General features: G+C 33.7%; 1 protein-coding gene across 1 annotated transcript in view; it reads right to left on the bottom strand.

The window, feature by feature from the left end:
• Positions 1–232: 232 nt before the first annotated feature.
• The window catches only part of LOC148272015 (monocarboxylate transporter 14-like), a 63451-nt gene continuing 43567 nt past the window's right edge, over positions 233–20116 (bottom strand). Inside the window, exons 2-3 of the mRNA XM_088240618.1 lie at positions 3138–3264; positions 233–591 (exon numbers count right to left, since the gene is read on the bottom strand). Coding sequence (XP_088096744.1) covers positions 233–591; positions 3138–3264 — 486 coding nt within the window. The remainder of the gene's footprint in view (positions 592–3137; positions 3265–20116) is intronic.

Genomic DNA, 20116 nt, shown 5'->3' with positions numbered 1-20116 from the left:
TGCTCGTCTCTTAGTCAGGATACCAATTACACTAACACGCGAATTCCACTATCAGTGTCATTAGCGTCCTGAATAAAGAGAGTGGTGGCATAAAATTATCAACTAACATTTATCGATTTATTAAATAAGATAACTAATTTAACACAGTTTCGACTAGAAATACCTTTCATCCTCATGCTGGTGACATGGATCTCCTTTTTCTTTTGGTGCCACTCCACCGGGTGCATGGCTGTCACCCCGCGAGGGCGTGCAGAGAGACAGCCGCCATCACCAGCATGGTGCCTCGGAATCCGTATTTCTGGAGTGACAGCTCTATGAGGAGAGGAGCCACGATGTGGCCGAGTCCCGTGGCCAGTTTGCTGATGGACATCAGCGCCAGTCTCTTCCTCACGAAGTACTGGTTGAAGCTGGCCAGGCACACGGGGGTTAGGACGCCGGAGCCGAGCCCTTGCATCACGCCGGCGGTCATGGCCAGCTGGAACAGTGACGTAACGCGTGTCGTCAGCATCCAACTCGCACTCAAGGTCACACACCCCGCCCACCCTACTTGTCGGAGACTGAATCTTTTCAAAGCGACATTTGCTATGATTCCTAAAATCAAAATAATCCTTCACGAAGAAAATATTTTACATACGAGTATTGAATAAATATAAGAAGTATTTGATGCTGAAGCGATAATAGTAGATCTTAAAAACAATGATGTTTCATAGAAAAAATAAAATTGAATAAATACGATTGTTCAATTATTAATTGCTTTTTCAAGCAAAAAAAGAAGGAATGGTCATTGTCTTGATTTAAGCTTCATATTTGATATTACATCATATGTTTACGACAGATAAGATGTTTATTTATTTATTGAAAAAATCCTATAGTCATTTGCTAATAAAATAAAAACAAGGTGTATGCAACAGGGGAAATGAAAAACAAAAATAATAATCTTATTGTAGTCCGTGATTAGCGTCGCGGAGTCGCAAATTAGTGGTCCAATGTTTAAATCTCACTTTACTATAACTTTTGATATTATACTAATTTTAAGCTGATATCCTGAAATCTATTTTATCGAAAGTTAGTTGCTGGCGCACTTTAACTTTTCCGAAACAAATCTAGTCCATTTTTGAACCCATTGAGACTTCAAATTAATATCAGCTCTTGTGGCAGCTTATTCCAACCATCAACAACCCTTGCTCAGGAAACACTTTCGTGGATTTAGATTGAATCTCGTTTTCTCCAGCCTGAGACTGTGGCCTCTAAGACGAGCATCCTGTTTAAGCTTGAACATAGGATTCAAATTTGGGCAGCCAAAGTGACTGTTGAGTATCTTGTATATCTCTATCAGGTCACCCTTTCTCGCCGTTTCTGCAGCGTTGTGAGACCGAGAGTTTCGAGTCTCTCCACATATGGAAGCCGTTTCAGGCTGGGTGACAACTTTGAAGCTCGACTTTGGACTCTTTTCAACCAGTTGATATTTATAACAAAGAGGGGATTCCATATCTGAAACCTGTATTCGAGTGTAGGTTTGATCTAGGATATATATATTTTGAGTAGGATATTCGGTGTTTTACATGAGAAGGTTTTTTTATCAAGTAGATAATTGAATTCGATTTTTTGTTATGTTTAATATGTGACATTCCCCATTTTAAAGCATCCGTTTTTGTTATTCCGAGGTAGTTTTGTTGTTTCTCAGTTTTCGAATCTACATCATTTTGACTATATATAAGTTTGGGGTTTTCAGAGCCGATGTGGAGAACTGTAGATGTGTAACATTGAGTAGGAGAAGCCATTTCTTTGCCCATACGTGAATACTGTCCAGTTCTTGCTGCAACTGAGTTCAGATCGTAAAACTTTTTTTTATTTTTTTTATTCACATAATAAATATAACCATACAATATTACTACCTTATAAAACAATTATATTAATAAAATACATTCATTTACATTAGCATTTCCAAACAATTTTTGAGTACTTGATGGAGAGTGACGTCTTACAATATTTAGTTTTTTTTTTTTTTAAATTATTAATACTTTTAATATAACATGTAAATTACAAAAAATATATATAACAACAGTGTTTTTAATCAGTGCTATACAAAAAAGAATTGTAAATTTAATTTTCACTTATTTCTTAAATATATTGTATTCTTGACTGCACTTTTTATTTTCTTTGTTCATTTCGTTAAAGAAAATATTCTTCTGGAAGTATACTGATGTTGTGCTGTAGTTGTTTTTAATTTAAGAATTAAGATATTACCACCTGTTCTAGGTCGCGCACAATATTTTTTTTTGAACAAGATAAAGAACCATATTATTATATTGCTTTCAAGAAAAAGTCAAATGGTCAATATGTTCTGTGTAATTATTATTTGAATGAATGTGACTGGTAGGACACTGGAAAATTCCATCTTCATTTGAAGAAAAAATTATGCCAAACTATTCGATATTGATTTAGTAGCTGTTCAAAAAAATGCATTTTATTGACATCTAGTGACTTTTATTAGTAGTTTTTCGCTGCTGGTTAACTACGTGAAAACACGGGACTGGGACACAAGGCGTGGTTATTATAATCACGTGTTTACACGGCTCCGGGATACAAAGCATAAAAAAGAAGTGAGATACTGTAGGTACTCGTATATGTGCGAACATTGCAATGTGGCTCTCCATAAAGGCCAATTTTGGCAAAACTATCATACTAAAATGACTTATTGAATTATCTAAAATAAATATGAGAAGTCAAAATTGATTGAACTTAGTATCTTCATAATTATGACACGTTTAAGAAACCCTTCACAAAGCATGAAATTTCACAAAAATAAGCCGGGCACAGGGTAAATTCTATGTGTATTTGGCCGGTGCTCAAAGTGTTAATACAACGTCAGCACATTTGCCTACCATGCAAGAGGTCTCAGATTTGATTCTCGACTTGGTGGACGTAAAAAATGATTGTTAAAGGGTTTTGAACTGAAATATTTATTTGTTCCTGGACCAACACCTGAAACATAAAACTGATCACCTTACCTACATGTAACGTAATCGAATTATGTTGCATTCGGTTTTACAATGTAGTGCTTCTTGCATCACCGGGTGTAGAAAATGTATGATGATGATGATTTATTAAGCTCCAAGTGTCAATATATATCTTACCAGAAATCGCAAATGTGGTAGAGGTAATTCCAGAGACGAGAGTCAAACCACTCGCACCAGAGCCGATACTTTCCAGGAAGTCGTTGTACATAAGGGGTGTTGAATGTGAGTGGGCGTAACACACCACCTGGATATTAAATATTAAACTTAGATATATTCTATATCGATTTATTTGTTTGGAAATTTATAGTTTTTAATATAAGATTGATCATGGTAAAAATAGACGCACAAAAACTAAAATGGAAGCCAATACGACAATATACCCCCACCCTCCTTCCGGGGGTGAAGTATCCCCTCTGAAAACTGTTGACGCTCCCATGATAAGTTTGGTCTCCTTCTGGTTTTCAAAATAACTGATAAAACTTTCATCTAGCGTATGATTTAATACATTGTGTGGTTATTATTCAGATAAAATATATTATTCCATCCGTCTTACTATTCCAGTGTTTCCACAATGTAGGTAGTCATTTAACTGTTTTTATTAAATTAAATAAACTAAATTAAGTCAAACGTTTAAAGATTTAAAGGTTTATTTAGATTGTCGCAACAGAGAGGGAAAACGTTTTGAGAAAGGAATATGGAAATCTAGATATTTACAGGTTTTTTGAACTGTCACTGGCTGGTTTACGTGGCCACTTTACCTACTGTGTAACATTCACCATTTATATTGCCTCAACTCTTCTATCTGTTGACTTATGTGAAGTAAAAGAGCTAAAACCGAACAAAATCATCCGGTTCAACCAATTCACCTTCTAGGCAACGCCTGAAAACTATTTCACAATTTTTATACTTCTTGGACCTACCAGTTAGTTTAATCTGAGAATTTTTTCTAAATTTGTTGCAACAGATGGGGTAAACAATGCAACAAATTTAGGCCTGAGCAGGTCCCTAGGGAGGAAATCCATTATGTCTACAAATATTTGGACATGCTCAAAACATTGTTGATCAAATATGTTCAAATTAAAACGAAAGGTTTTATTAGGAAAACGAGAACACGTTATCAATTTATCTTCCATTTTGAAAAACAATCTGCAAACATAAAATAGTAGTTGCGCATTCATGTTTAAATCAGTGCTCGCGTGGCCTTTTATAGTAGGCCAAAATAGTACAAGATTTATTATTGTTTTAGGTATTTTTTTATTAAAAAAGATACTCATCACAAAATATACCTTTATTTTAAGATAAAAACCTAACATAGACAAAATCAACAAAACTTCAGATTCTAGGAACATGGGTAAAAAACCATGTGTTTGGATTGATGAGTTATCAACCAATCTTATTACCAAAATGACCAGAAAGAAATCGGAGTCATTTGTTTCATAACGTTGAGTACATATTACAGCCTGATGATCTGAACATATCCATTTCCCACATTTCAAGGCTCGCGTGGACTACTATGGTAGACCCTATTGTGGTAGTCCCTACGATTTTAAGCCAAATTTCATAGTCGTGCACTCAGACTCAGCTTCTGCGTGGCACTGATTTTTTAGGTACACTAAATTTGTCTTTGAAGAATATACGGACGCTTAACTCGCAATTGCCTATAGGTAGAAAAATATCGATAAAAGTGTCACCCTAGATTACTATAGTAGTCCGCGCGAGTACTCTAGTGTTAATCAATTTAGTGAAGCTACTCAGTTACTTGTTCTCTTTAGTATTTAAAATAATAAATTATATCTGTTCTCTAAAGTTAAAGTTTAAACCACGGGAGTCACACAGAACAAAATGTTCAGGAAACAATATTATGTGATTGTGCGATTTTCCAAACATAATAATTTTTGAACCAAATGAGATAATTTCAATCTATCAAAAACTCTCAATGTAAAATAATGATTACTAGCAGGCAACAGTCAGCTATCGCCGACTGTTACATGCTGGGAGATTTGGCCCTTCGGGCCTCGCTTTATTCGCCCTGCGGGCCTCAGTTGATTGAGTAGGATCTCGGGCACTATGAAATTTCACCTTTTTGAGCCTAATTTTTTTTTTGCAGTTAGGAGCAATTTAAATATAATAATGAACTGGGGTGTGATCCCGTGGCTAGTGTCGCGGACCCAAGGATCAGAGGTCCAAACTTCGCTCCCCGCTCTACCACAACTTGGTTTTTATTTTCTAATAAATAAATAGTTCATAAGAACACAATTTTTTTTTTTTTATAAAAAACTGTCACTCAAAGTAATGCTTCCAAAACCACACAGTTATAATATATCAAATATCCTGGCAGCCTCCGTAGTGTTGTGGTGAAGACGCTTCGATTTCTGGTGAGAACACGAAAATTAAATGTGATTGTTCTCAAAAAACCGAATAATCGGTAAGGTGCTAACCCGATCCTCCCAAAATCTACCGCATTTGGAAATTGTAATTTGGAAATTGGTGAAATCTACCAATTATAAATGAATAAATCAAATCGTCGTTGGGGTGGCAATATCTGTTAAGTGATTTTTTTTAAAAAGTATTTTTAACTTCTCATTAAGATTTCACAATTTTGTTACCACAAAATAAAGTTATATATTTTGTCTAAATAAAATTACGAATTTTTCCTTTTTGTCACGTGTATTTAAAAATAAAAGCCATCATCAAAAAATACATTGATTAAATTATTCCCTTAAAAAATTTCAAAATGTCACTTAACACAACGACGCAACGACGAAATACTCACTTCTTTCTGTTTTTTCAGCAAGCTATTGTCTGTATTTCTGCCTGTCTGTTTTTTTTTAAATTACACCACCCACCACCGTCAATTTTGGCTTGCGGGAGTTTTACCTCAAAATTTGACATTCTTCCAAATACTTCGGAAATTTCACGCAATTTGTCCCTTTCAGCCATTACTAATATTAACTATGAGTGTGATTTGTGCCGGGTTGTTATAAAATCACATATTGCATCAGTTAACTTATATTACAACAAATAATCATACTTTCATCTGAGTTACCAAATCTACCGACACACGCTGAACAAAACATTGAACAATCGCTGTTTTGTGTTCATACTTGCTTCGACCCATATACGAGTACGTACGAACACGTGAAGGTACACTGTACACACTGCCCGGTTGCACATTATACTGACGACATTGTAAAATTGTTTAGCTCTTAAATCTACCGCAAATATTTATTGTATGCACAAAATACGTTTATAGGAATTACGAAATACCCGGACCTTAACATTAATCAAACAATTCAAGTACATTCTGATAGAGGGGCGAACTTTATAAATTAAAAATGTTACCCATTATTTCACATTATAAGAAATATTATTAAACATCAAATTGTTTCCGTGCTATTAAAACAATCAGTTTAGCATTCTGAACGTCATAGGTATTAATATTTTTTTACTTAATTTAATCAAACATATTTTAATATGAGCTCGATCGTAAACCCACATTTACTCAAATTCAAATGGAGTTCATAAAAATTATAAATACCTACTATTATTGTAAGCTAAAATTGCTAAGTCATGCTCACTTCTGAAGGTTTCATTTATTGTATAATGTGAATGATTTATTATATAAATTAAACATAATATCTGGTCCACGTGTGAAATGATATTATAATATATGATGTACCATAAATATTTTCCATTCTATGCAGTCACCTACAGCTGAACGTAATATATCAAAACAATATATCACTCTTATAACATTGCTTATTCCATTTTTGTAGCCATTCAATACCGTAATGGATAGTAACCTAACATGAGTTTTGTATCGGAATGGTACTGATGTTCCCGTAAACGCTTTCCATCCATACAATTTATTTTTCCTTTTATCTCTTCCCCGATGTCTCGGTAAATTTTTGTGTGTAACAAAATACGTACTTTATATCATCTGAAAACTATTTAAAATTATTAGATCCAAATTTCGCAATGCTAATAGCTTCTCTCTCTTCAATCCGTGCCTCATGTCTGAGGATGGTGATTACGCCTGACTCCAGGCATGGCTCGTCTGTGGACAGTCTCCCTCTATCTGGAACGGTCTTGCGCTCTTCTATAGGCATTCGTCGGTGATGATTCTGATAATTCAGTGACTGTGCCGCTCCATCTTGTCGGTTGACGTCCACGCGACCTTGTCCCTTCGACACTTTCCAGGAGAATAGTTTTCTTCAAACTATCAGAGTTCTTCCTGAACGGAAATGTGTTCAAAGAACTGCAGGATTCATTTCTCACACATTAATGTTAGTATTTCTCCTATGTCCAGTTCCTGGAGTATAGATGCATTCGTACGTCTGACCCTCCACGGAAAGGAATTTTTTTCTTTTCAAATTCCCTCAGTGTCCAACACTCCACACCGTACATGAGCACTGAGAAAACCAAGGCCTTCACTGTCTCTTTTTGGTTTTTAATGGTTATACTGCGATTCTTCCTAATCTTCACTAGCCGACTCATAGCACTTTTGGCAATACCTATACGTCGCCATATTTCACCTTCACACCCACCACTATCGCTGATGACACAGAACCTAGATAAATAAAATTGTTGACTTTTTCTAAGTTGCGCAATAAGGATAATGGTGCTACTTTATTAGCTCGATCAACGATCATGAGCTTAGTTTTGCTCATATTCATTGAGAGTCCCAAGCCTGAACTAGCAGCATCTATTCGGTCAATTAGTTCTTTCATTTCAATCTCTGGCGATGCAATGAGTGTGGTGTCATCAGCATATCCCACGTAGAACAATAATTTGATTTGAGGCGTACATACCCGATACAGCATGTACCGTTTAATTTGTTAGGCGATTTCATACGATCGTAAGAATCCCCGCGGTGCTGCACGATAAAATAACAAATATACTCTATTCATTTTACTGTGTTGAAACGTTTGAACAATAAAACGTTTGTGGGATTTTTGTTTACTATTTTTACTGTTAATTTGTATTTCATTGCCATGTAATTTTAATTTTTTTTATTTAATACTCTGTTTTATCTCTCACGTATATTGTAAAAAAAAAAACCTATGAAATCGACCTTATGCTTTGATTCTATAAATAAGTTATTACTTTCATTAGATTTAATTTATTTCGGTTTCGTTTTATGAGTAAACAACTACAGTACAGCTATTTAAGATCCTTAAAGTTTCACTTTTAAATGCAAATTTAATGTAAATCTAGAAAATATTGCAATCTACCTGCCATTATCCATAGAGTAAAAATACTAACAGTGTATTTATATTTTTTTTTTAGTGAACCCATACTGTGTAGTGTGAAGGTACTATTTAAGCATACGGCTAGTTGGGTATTGCACTACCTCCCGATCGAGCTGGAATGAATTCGATCCCTCGGGTGAATATGTGGTAAAACAATGTATGATAGGTGCACAGATGTCGAGATCCGTAAACTATGTAAGGCTGAGACTTGCATTATCGACAGAATCAAGAAAAGAGTGCTGCGTTGGTTTGGACATGTAGAGCGAATGGACAGCGAAAGAACGGCTAAAAGGACCTACGATGCGAATGTTGATGAATGCAAAAAACGAGGAAGACCGAGAAAGACACGGCATGATCAAGTCCATCGAATACTTGAAGATGGAGATGTCAAGAGTAGGAATAATCGGCGTGCGTGCATAAGAAGATGAATGTATGCAGAGAAAGCGAGGTCTCTATGCAAAGACAGAGTGATATGGCGATCTATCCTCTCAGCCTACCCCTACAGGGAAACACCGTGAATAAAAGAGTTAAATTGGAACAAAACTCAAATGCTTGATTTCTCAAAGCAGTAATTTGAGGGTTAAAGCTTTTTGCCAGTGTACCCGCGACATATACTAGTGTAAAAACATATTAAAAAATAAAATATTTCATGTCAACCCTGTCGGGAATCGAACCTGAGACCTCTTGCATGGTAGGCAACCACGCTGACCACTACACCACGAGGCCGACATAATCCAAACATAGAACATAAATACACATCACGCATCAAATAAATGTGTTATATTGGTAAATCTTAAATGCTTTGAAATAAGCCAAATATATTATATTGTTAAAACTTCGTGCCGATTTAATCTGCCTTTAAATTGAATTATTGCGAAGTCTGAATTTTGCTTAGCTTTTCGTTTTATGAATATATTTTTGGTGATTGATGTTGAACATGTAAACGAAGTACATGCCGACGTAAGCAGATATTACAGCCGGATAATATGCCTAATAATAATACGACTGAAAATTCCAAGCAAAACCATTAATATCCATCTTCCTATAATCCTTTTAGGTGATGACTGTATTAAGGACTAAGCCTAGTAACTAGCGGAGATAAGCAATTTTGTCACTGTGTCCAAATACGCAAACTCATTATACTTATGACCAGCAAGCATCTAAAAATTGTTACATCCTTTTTACTTCATGCAGCTGTTAGTTATTTTTCCTCCCCTATTTTATCCGTACGAATTTAACCCACTTAGCTTCCGTCTATCGATTCTGTCTTAATACTCCCTGTGTTAAGAATTTTTCACGAAATTCTTCCCGAACTCTGAATAAGTGGTTCATTGTGGTCGGATAATATTGCCTTTATGAAAATTATAATGACAAACTGTTGAATTTTTTCTGGCATTTATTCTGTCAAACCACATAAAAGGAATTAGGTATCCAGTTACAAGGATTACTGACGAATGAGTAATGTAAATATTGTTGACAATTGTTATCAAATAATGTAATCGAACTGAATACAAAATATTTATTTCACAAACAAAATACTAAAAAATTCAATGCGGAATGATCATCATGATAATTCCACATAAGGCACTGCATAAACTAGTATCTACCTCTCAATCATTTGTCACACGAAGGCAAGATGACTATTCTTCTACTTCAAACGCTGTTGAAATTAATATTTGTACGTTTTTTAGTTTTTTTATCGTTTTCAAAAAACTTTGAGATAAAAGTGTTTTAGTTGAAATGATCAAAATGTCGCCTTAACTTTGGGTGGAATAAAATAAAATAATAACTTTAATAAAGACGTTTATTTTACTTGGATTTTTGTCAAGTAGGATGTATGAAATATTTTTTTTCCACATTTTACATTTTTATTTTCATTGTTTACCACACAATCTAAAAGTATAAGACGTACTTACTGGTGAATAAAAAATGTTAAATTGGAAGTATTTTATTTTTTGGGTTAAGTTTTTTTTTTTATTCTATTATTGAAAAATATATTTAAATACTATAATACATGACATAAATATTAGCTACTATGCAAAATTTGAAAACATTCCTGACGAGAATTTGACCTGCAAATGTAGGTATTATATTTTCAACGCATTTTTCCCAGAAAATTTATAGAGAATATTCGATTTCCACTTATCCTTTAAATACCTGTATGGGTATATGTACAACAAACCTTACCCTTGTATAGAAAAAGGGAAATTCCCGTTAAAAGCTAAGGATTTCTGGTTTGATAAAAGTATTCGGAAACAGGTGAGGCGCTGTGAGGGTAAAGGACGTCGTGTGACGTAGTGGGTGCGGCGGTGGGGGGCGAGGGGGCGTGGCAGGCCAGGGGCGCTCGATACGGCCTTGCCACCCCCCAGCCCCCAGCCCCCAGCCCCCTGCCCGTCCCGGCCCGGCAACCCCATCCGCGGAAGAAGAGACTTACTGTTGTTTGTGTCCAAACAATTTAATAATATGTTCTCATCATGAATAATAAATACATCTAAACGTTTTTTTTGGGATCGCATACATCTCCGTGGAGCCGTCTCTAAAATTGTTTATCAAATTACGATTATTTTTTCATTTATTATTTTTTATTTTTTTGTTTATTTATTTAAACGTCTTGAAGGCTTTTACATATATTTATAAATAAAGAACAGACATATACTTTACATAAAAGTAGCGAAAAATTTAAAATCAAGTAATAAGAAAAAGAAAATAAAAATATAAAAAAACAAATATTACATACAGTACATACATACATATATTCCAGTAGAGAGAACAGAAGTTCATTTTTCCCATCGGTTATATTTAAAAAATCTTAAAATTAGAAGAATGTGGAAAAATAATAATTAAAAATACAGATATAAGTTAATAAAAGGTATACAATATAAAACAACATAGTATTATTTAAGTATTTAAATTTGGAGATAATAAATCGATACACTGCCTTTAAAATTCAAAAGTGTTGTATTAAATATATATATATCATTTGCGTATTCGTTTGCAAATAGATGAATTCTCTTTACAGGCGAGTGTGCACTGTAGTTTGTTGTAGATACATTTATATAGAAGAGTTTATTAAATGGAGTAATCCGGCCGGGCACTCGCAAGTTAATTAGTTTTAACAGTTCGCAACAGTCAAATATTGAATTTAATATTTTAAATAAAAATAAGAAATCATTTCATTTTCTTCTAGATTCTAATGTGTGTAAATTTTAATATTTATTTAAGTATTTATAATTAATATGTACAACTGGAATACCTAATTTTAAATTAACGAAACGTAAAAAAATATGTTGAATTCTTTCGATATTTTTTATATTCACTTTATAATATGGTGACCATATAACCGAGTTGTATTCAAGTTGGCTACGTACTAAAGCAACATATAAAATTTTCATGACAAAGACTGAGTCAAAGTCTCTAATCGTTCGCAACAGAAATCCGAGAGTTTTCATGCTTTTATTAGTTATGCTCTGCATATGTTTAATGAAGTTTAGTTTTTCATAAAATATAATACCAAGATCAGTCATTTTGGTCACTTGCTCTAAATTTATAGAATTTAAAGAGAAATTGAAAGCAATTGGGTTCTTATTTCGGCTTAGTTTGAGTTTCGGATTATAGTTAAATTCAACCATCATTTGTGGAAATATGCATTTATAACATTTTTATTTATTTATTCATACAAATACACATTTTACAAAAATATAATAACGCATCCCTGACTCTATAAGGCCAAGAACTCTGTGTTGAATTGGGATACAACCTAGCGAAAAGTGGGAGCATGCATATTATTGAAGAATAGTACAAATAAAAATTATTACATAAACATACATTTTAATAAACATCTGGACAACAAGCTTAAAAAGCTTGTAAAGTACAAACATGAAATTTGATTACTTTTAACAACCGTATACGAACTCAATAATTACTTAAGTACTTCTCAATTTTTTTATGGCTGTAAACCCTAATTCAACTATTTTTTTTTTAAACGAAATAATTTATTTAAATTTATTTCAACAGAGAGGGAAAACATTTTAGAAAAGGGAATATGGAAGTCTAGGCATTTACAGGGCTTATGACCTGTCATTGGCTGGTTTAAGTGGCCACTTTACACACTGTGTAACATTCACCATTCTACCCATGTTTGAACATCCATATTTCATCAACTCTTCCATCTGTTGACTTTTGTGAAGTAAGAGAGCTTCAGCTCTTAAATAAAATTAAATACCTGGTAAAAGAAGAAGTATAAAAATTGGAAAATTGTTTTCGGGCGTTGCCTAGTAGGTTAATGGTTCAGCCGGATGAATCTCACCCACGCCCACGTGATAAAGGTTTCAGCTCTTTTCCTTCACAAAAGTCAACAGATGGAAGAGTTGAGGATATGTGGATGTTCAAACATGGGCAGAATGGTGAATGTTACACAGTGTGTAAAGTAACCACTTAAACCAGCCAATGACAGGTCATAAGCCCTTTAAATGCCTAGACTTCCATATTCCCCCCTCTAAAATGTTTTCCCTCTCTGTTGAAATAAATTTAAATATGAATAAATCCCTAGGGAGAAAATCCAGCCAGTCTGCAAGCATTTGGACATACTCAAACATTGTTGAAATACTTTATTTTAAATAAAAAGTCTTGACTGCACGTATTTATTGTAAAGAATGATTTTTAAAACAGTTTTATTAATAATAGCACAAAAATTATGTTGAATGTCCGACAATTGAATACGGAGGTCTGAAGTGGCATTAAGTCTAGTTTTGACGCAGCGACGACTGCCTGTTTTCCATGAAAATGTACCTTAACTGTCGAAACTACCTTTTAGAAACACTGGGAAAAATTCTAACCTCAAAGTTGTATTACACGGATTAGAAAATGGAGAGCTTGAGAGGATCCCAATAAATATTGTGTCATGTGTAATGTTGGATGAAATCTGTCTTTAGAAAATTTAGAAAATTTAGAAAAATTAGAACACTTAGAATTGTTCAACAAATGTTTGAACCGAGATCTGGGCGCGCATTAAAAATGTGCAAGCACAACGCTGTCAATTTCAACTGTCAACGCTTATTTGTCCTCGCTTGTCACTCTATCCACGGTCTTATTTGTTTCACTAAAAATTTTCACTTTTTCACGCTTGCCTATCTTTTCTGGTCCGCGATATATGTTTTTTAGAAATCTGATGTTTGATTAGTGATCACAGAATAATATATCGGTAGTTATCAGCAGTCGCATCATCACAAGGTAGGTCGTTTTGTCAACTGTCATGGGGCAGAAAACAGCTGAGTACTGCGCATGCTTCTGCGCAATATTCTATCCCAGAAATATGGTGTTACAACGCGGACTTTGTTCCACTCGATTTGATTTTTTTAGGATTTTTACCTGAGAGTAGCCATGGAGTCTACCTGTTTCCATCTCGCTTACAGAACTGTATTTTTCATCTGCCCGGACACGGACTGCACTGCGAGTATTATTACTACGAGAAAAAAATCAAAGTTTGCAGGTTAGTTAGCAAATAAAATAACTTAACAAATAAAGGCAGAATTTATTCGATCGATCCTCGGCGCTAATATTATGAAAATGTTTTTCTTATTACAAATCGAGAGTGCTAAGTAAAATCTCTTTTCAATTAAAATATTGAATGCGACTCGGCACCGGAAATTCTCCCCGAGCAGAAATGTAAAAATAGATGTCAATATGTACCTATTTGTTTTTAAGCTTTAACGTGACAGAATTTTTTAGACTTAATTTCGTAAATTTGAAGGGTGTATTATCCCGCCAGCCCTCGGGCATTCTCTCATAGGGCGAGGGTAGGGCGGGCGGAGCGGGGTAGGTAAAAGAAGGTCCAATTTATTTATATTTACATTTTATTTAGGGGATGAAAAGGGTATACTTAGTAGCAGATACTTCGACATCAAACGGCAAACAGGTATTTTCGTAATTAACCTTAATTGTGAAAATAGCAACAAAATATTCTAATGAGGAAGTTCAGTGTCTTTTTTTATTTTTTTATTTGTTAATAGAATATTAAACTAAGCTTAATTTTTCGTTTTTATTATTTTTATATATCGTTTTATCAGCGCTATGATTTTTTAAGGTTTTGTATTTCAGAAATAACTCCGCGTGTGACGTCAGAGATTGTTCTATGACAGTTCTTCCGATTGGTTCGTTTACGGTGACCAAACCGGATATCCTTCAAAGCTCTCATATCATTGGATGGTTCATATGAACCAGTGACGTCATTCAAAGTAGTGCGTTTTTATTAAAATATATATTCATTTTTTTTCGTACATTTTTAAGAAATTTTACTGTAAAATTGAACGCTCTAATTTTTACCGCGCGCAAGAAAAAAATTCCCGTAGGGCTGGAGTTCCTTATTATAGTAAAACATTTTTTTTGCAGGAATAAAACAGCATTTTTTTAAAACATTTTCCAAATAAAAGTTTTGAATGTATAATGAAATTGCAATTGTGTTATGTAATACAATATGTAAAATTTAATAGTTAATTTTTAATGTCTGCATCTGGGCGGAAAATTAATACCGTTCTGAGTGTGAAATAGAACCGGAATCCTGGACGACTGTTTTCGACTCGATAGCTACTCTAAGGTGAAAATAGAATCGAGTGGAGGAAAGTTTGCCTCGTAGTATAGTGGTTGGCGTGTTCGCCTACCATGCTCGAAATCTTGGCTGCCATTTCTGGGAGGGTTAACATGAAATATTTCGTCTTGATCATAGAACGACGTAAATATTTTATCTCGAAACTCAATAAGTACAAAAATATTTTTTTTTTAAATTTTTTTTTTTTATTCATAAATTTCATAAAAAGTACATGTTTTTGTAAAATGTTAAACATATCCATTTTTACACATCTAGTAAATGTTATCACTGTAACTCTCCAGAAAAGAGACTAACTCTTGCGCTTTATCCTTTAATACTTGTGTAGGATTTAGATAATTAAAGGTTGGAGCTCCTACCCCAGTTGAAGATTGACAGCAAAGACGGTGTCGGTGTTCCAAGGTGTATTTATTGCAAGTCGGATAAGATACAGCACTCGGTTGTTTAGCACGAGGGTAGAGTCTGCATCGAGCTTACTGGGCTGACTTGCAAGGGCTAAAATACGTTACCACGCCCCGTGGTCTTTTTATATGGACCGCGTTCTTGTTAAAAAAAATTTTAAATAGTTTTTTGAAAGAATCAACATTTACTCTCATTACAGCTAAAAAAAATGTTTTTACTATGTGCGGATCTGAAAATAGGCCACAAGACCCTTACAACGGATCCGGGCATGTGGGTGGGTCAATTAATGGGAAAGGTCGCGTTCCTTAGTTCTTCATGTCTCCATGGTAAGAACTAAATGTAATTAACGACGTTGCTTTCATGTAGACAGTGACGTTTTCCGTGCACTCTTAGTCTTAGAGAATATAATGTATTCAATATAAAATGATGACTTGCTTCATCGGTCGTTGTTCTATATTTCAGGTGAAATCATTGAACGTATGTGTGTCATTGATCAATAAACTATGATTCCTACACTTAGGTTAGTTACAACCTAGACTATAAAGCCTTCATGAAACCTTTTCAAGATCAGATCAGATCAAAAATTAAGTCAATGTCGCATTGTTCGCACATCCGTCGTTGTTTTACGACCACGACAATTTGTTCATAAGATGGTTTAACAGTGCAATATTTCACATACTTCAAATTGGTGTTATTAAATGTATAAAAATATTGAAGTAGAAACAGATTTTTGTAACTGAGTTGAATGCAAGTAAACACAGGTTTTTCTACCATTCGTGTAATTGCAATATAGTCAGGAAGAAGAATCACAATATCCGATACAAGTCCCCCATGTAATTTGCCAATCTCAAGGTGAAAAGAGAAAAAGAGCAGTTTAATTCAAAGCTGAAATTGAAGTTTTTCAACAGTAACTCGTTTATTGACGAAATATTTTTTTTCAGTATGAGGGAGGTCGATAGAGAGAACGGTCTTTAGAATGGTTTACATGAATTTGGAGGGTGTGCTTGCATTGCAATATTCAACTGTCCCTGGACTGGCACCTGAAGCGAACGACTGATCACCTTGCCTTTCTGTTACACATAACAGAGATGCACTTTATCTACCTTACCAATGCAGTGCCCTTGAGCGCCATCGGGTGCGGATAAGTGATCGTAGATTTCGAGTTCACCTTAACACGTAAGAAATTATGTCACATATTTAGGTTTATTAGGTAGCTTTAAATGGAACATTTTGTCCATTAGGATCTCTGAAAACAAGAAAATATCAAATAACCTGAGAATAATATACAAAACGTTCATTTGAGAGAAAGAAAAGTATTCTAATTGGCTTACTAAGGAAGACACACATAATGTTAATAAGATGAAAAGAGACGGATAAGATGAAAATAGAGAAAATTATCAGGCGATCATTTCCTAATCTCATGTTACTCAAGGTTAACCAAAGGTAACCTCAGGTTACCACACAGTGACTCGTAAGAGTTTGTGTTTGTAGGTATTAACCTTTTTTTGTTAACTTCGAATCTTAAATAAAAGTAAAAAATCATCGTAGGAAGAATATTATGACAACAATGTTTTTGTCAAATGATATTTTTTTAGAACAAAGATACATAGAGATGTTGGTAGTTTTGTAATAATAAAATAATAGCGTTTGGATCATTTTCCGGGGAAAATAAATATAACATAATGCCTTCCTTCATACATTGAAGATGGCTGCCTGTGATGACATAATCCAACGTCCCACCACCCGCACCCGCACCCCCACCACCACCGCCGTTACTTGACAGAGCCTCACATCGCTAGCCACACAATCACATTCGGAATATACAAGATACCTCGTTAACTTTAATGGCAGCAACGATTGAACTTTAATAAGAATAATTTATTTGGAAAAGTCTGCGAATGGCACGAGAATTATTATTTATTCTTTAGAACATGTCTGACTTCCGAATACAGCACGCGGGAGAAATTATATTCGACGATAAAAAATAAAGAATTCGGTATTTGTAGTAGAACAAATCGAATTTGCTTCGACAAGAGATGTTTTGAGTGGTAATCGAGAACTTGGAAGGTTTGTATGAGTCCCCTTTATTTTGTGAAATTATATTTAATAAATAATATCCAGGGGCGAATAAGAACAGGGACGAGTATATCGTTAAATTTCATTAAATATCAACGATCAAATATTGATTGATTTAGATGATCCGTTAATAAAACATAAAATACATTTTGTAGATATTATACTCCCAGGAGTTATAAGAAAAAACTCGTTTGGGACCGTACATAAAAAGAAAATATTTTTGTGACAATACAAAATTTAATACACTCCAAATTAGTACGAAAACACAATATAAGAAACACAAAACGCAGTACTTTACACTTTCTACATAAATTACATTATTAGTTATCAGTATCAAAAAGATTTAAGTATTTTTTTTTTTAATTGCGACACTTTTGGTTTTGCTATTTTCGTTTTTGAGCTCATCGGGCAGTTTATTAAATTCGGAGTGGAAAATATTTTCCAGAGACTTTATTTCGAACTTCGTTAAGCGAAATTTAGTAAAATGAAGATTTTTTGAGTTACGCGTGTTATAGTTATGAATATCATTATTAAATGTGTATTTCAAATTAGTGTGAGCAGAAATGTTTATGGTATTTAAAATAGTCTTGGTGATGTCATGGAGTGGCATCTCCTTGAAAGGAAGTATTTTTGTCTGTCGGTAGATATCCTTGACATCGGAATTCGATTTCAGTCCAATATCGTTTCGAAATGAATCTCTCTATCAAATAATCATCATTATCATACTCCTGTCGGCACCTGACGGCGCGTAGAGCGCTACATTGGTTCACTAAATGCAGCGTACATTGATCATCTGTTACATTAAGGTAAGATCAGCCTTTCGTTTCAGGTGCAAGTCCAGGAACACATTATCGTTATTATTGCACTGTAATGTAAACCACTATTTTACATCAATATTTTTTTATTTAAAAAAAATATATATAAGCGTTTTTATAATTTACCCAAATATTTCAACACTGGCCATATACAAATGGTTGTAAATTACTCAGTATACGAAAATGGAAATCAAGTGAGGGTAGACTGGGGTTCGAACCCCGGACCTCTGATCCGTGAGTCCGCAACACTAGCCACGGGACCACAACCCGATTCATCTATTTTTATTTTATTTTATTATTATTTATTTTGGTTCACAAATTGTTATTTTACATATTGTTCATCAATTATATGTGAACACAGCGTGCACAAATAAAGAAGAAGAAAAAGTTGAAAATGGATTTATTTTTTAAATTGGCTAGCTCAATTTAGTTATTACAATAAATTATTACTAACAGGTTATTACAAATTATTTTACCTATCTGACATAAGTGACTATTTGATTTCATAAATTGCGTTACAGTTTTCCTTTAATGATTTAATGTACCGTTGAGGATATCAATATCAGCATAACTTTTTACATTTTTATACAATCTAAACAAACGTGATAATGCATTAAAGTGCGCCATATTTTTATTGAAGGTTGGAAGATACAATTTTGTGTACCATCTCAATCGCCGACTGGGGACATTCAGGGGTACGTTCTCTAAACAAAATGTAGAATTAACATTACATTATTTTACAAAGATATATCAGGTCTCCTGAATTCCAATTTATCTAGACTAAAATGTTCTAGGCGCTGATCATAAGACTGAAGGGTACTGCCCAAGTTACATTTAAATGTTAGGAAACGAAGTTTTTTTTTTTCGCAGATTCAATTAAATTAATGTGAGTTGTGTAATGTGGTGACCAGAACACAGATCCAAATTTCAAATTACTACGAACTAATGAATTGTATAAAAAAATTATCGATGATACAGATTTAAAAGGTATTCTGAATTTAAATCCTAACATCTTTCAGGGCATCTTTTATATTATTAAAATGAGTGGAAAATGTAAAGCGTGAGTCAAGAGTTATTCGCAGATCTAAAATCGTGTTAACTGAATGAATGCTGATATTGTTAATACTGTAAATGATATATTTTGTTGTTCTTTTCCTTGGAACATTTTTGTACATTTAGGTGAATATCATTTAGATTACATCAAGTACTTAAAATATCGAGATCTTTTTGGAGCATTTGTTGGTAAGCTGATGTTTCAATTCTACGGAATAATCTAAAGAGATTGTTAGCATACAGCAGAAAATCACACTTTAAGAGAGAGCCAAGATTGTGATTTTTTTTTAATTTTTCACGCCCACAAGGCTTTTACATACATGAAAGTTATATAAAATATGAGTATATAAACAACATAAAATTTAAAAATACAATATAAAGCAACAAAAGATAGAACAGTGTTTAGAAGTAAAGTTGGTATAAAAAAAAGAAGATGAGTATATAAACAACATAAATTTAAAAAAAATACAATATAAAGAAATAAAAGATAGGAACAGTGTAAAAAAGTATAGTTGGTATAAAAATAAAAAGATGAGTGTATAACATAAATAAAAAAAAAACAAATAAAGTAATAAAATATAGAACTGTGCAGAAGTTGAGTTGGTTTAAAAAAAAAATATTAATAAAAATATATTTAAAAAAAAAAATAAGCTTAAGAAATGCAGTTAAAGGTTTAAAGCAGCTAGGTACATAATGTTATAAAATACAATATGAAATTTATAAAAACTAAAAAATAAAAACGGCCCAAGATTTGATCCTTTGGGCACACCAAATGTCACAGGTACGGTGATGATTCGAATCCATTTATCATATATCACAACTGTTGTTGTTATTGTTTTATCACGCTTCAGGTGCCAGTCTATAGACAATGAGATGCTTCAGTTTAAAATCCCTTTA

Source organism: Micrasema longulum, unplaced genomic scaffold (assembly GCF_059751315.1).
Source record: "Micrasema longulum isolate JH-2025_06_02 unplaced genomic scaffold, ASM5975131v1 h1tg002528l, whole genome shotgun sequence".
Taxonomy (NCBI): domain Eukaryota; kingdom Metazoa; phylum Arthropoda; class Insecta; order Trichoptera; family Brachycentridae; genus Micrasema; species Micrasema longulum.
Note: the sequence above shows the minus strand (reverse complement) of the source record. Positions and strands in the feature narration are given on the sequence as shown.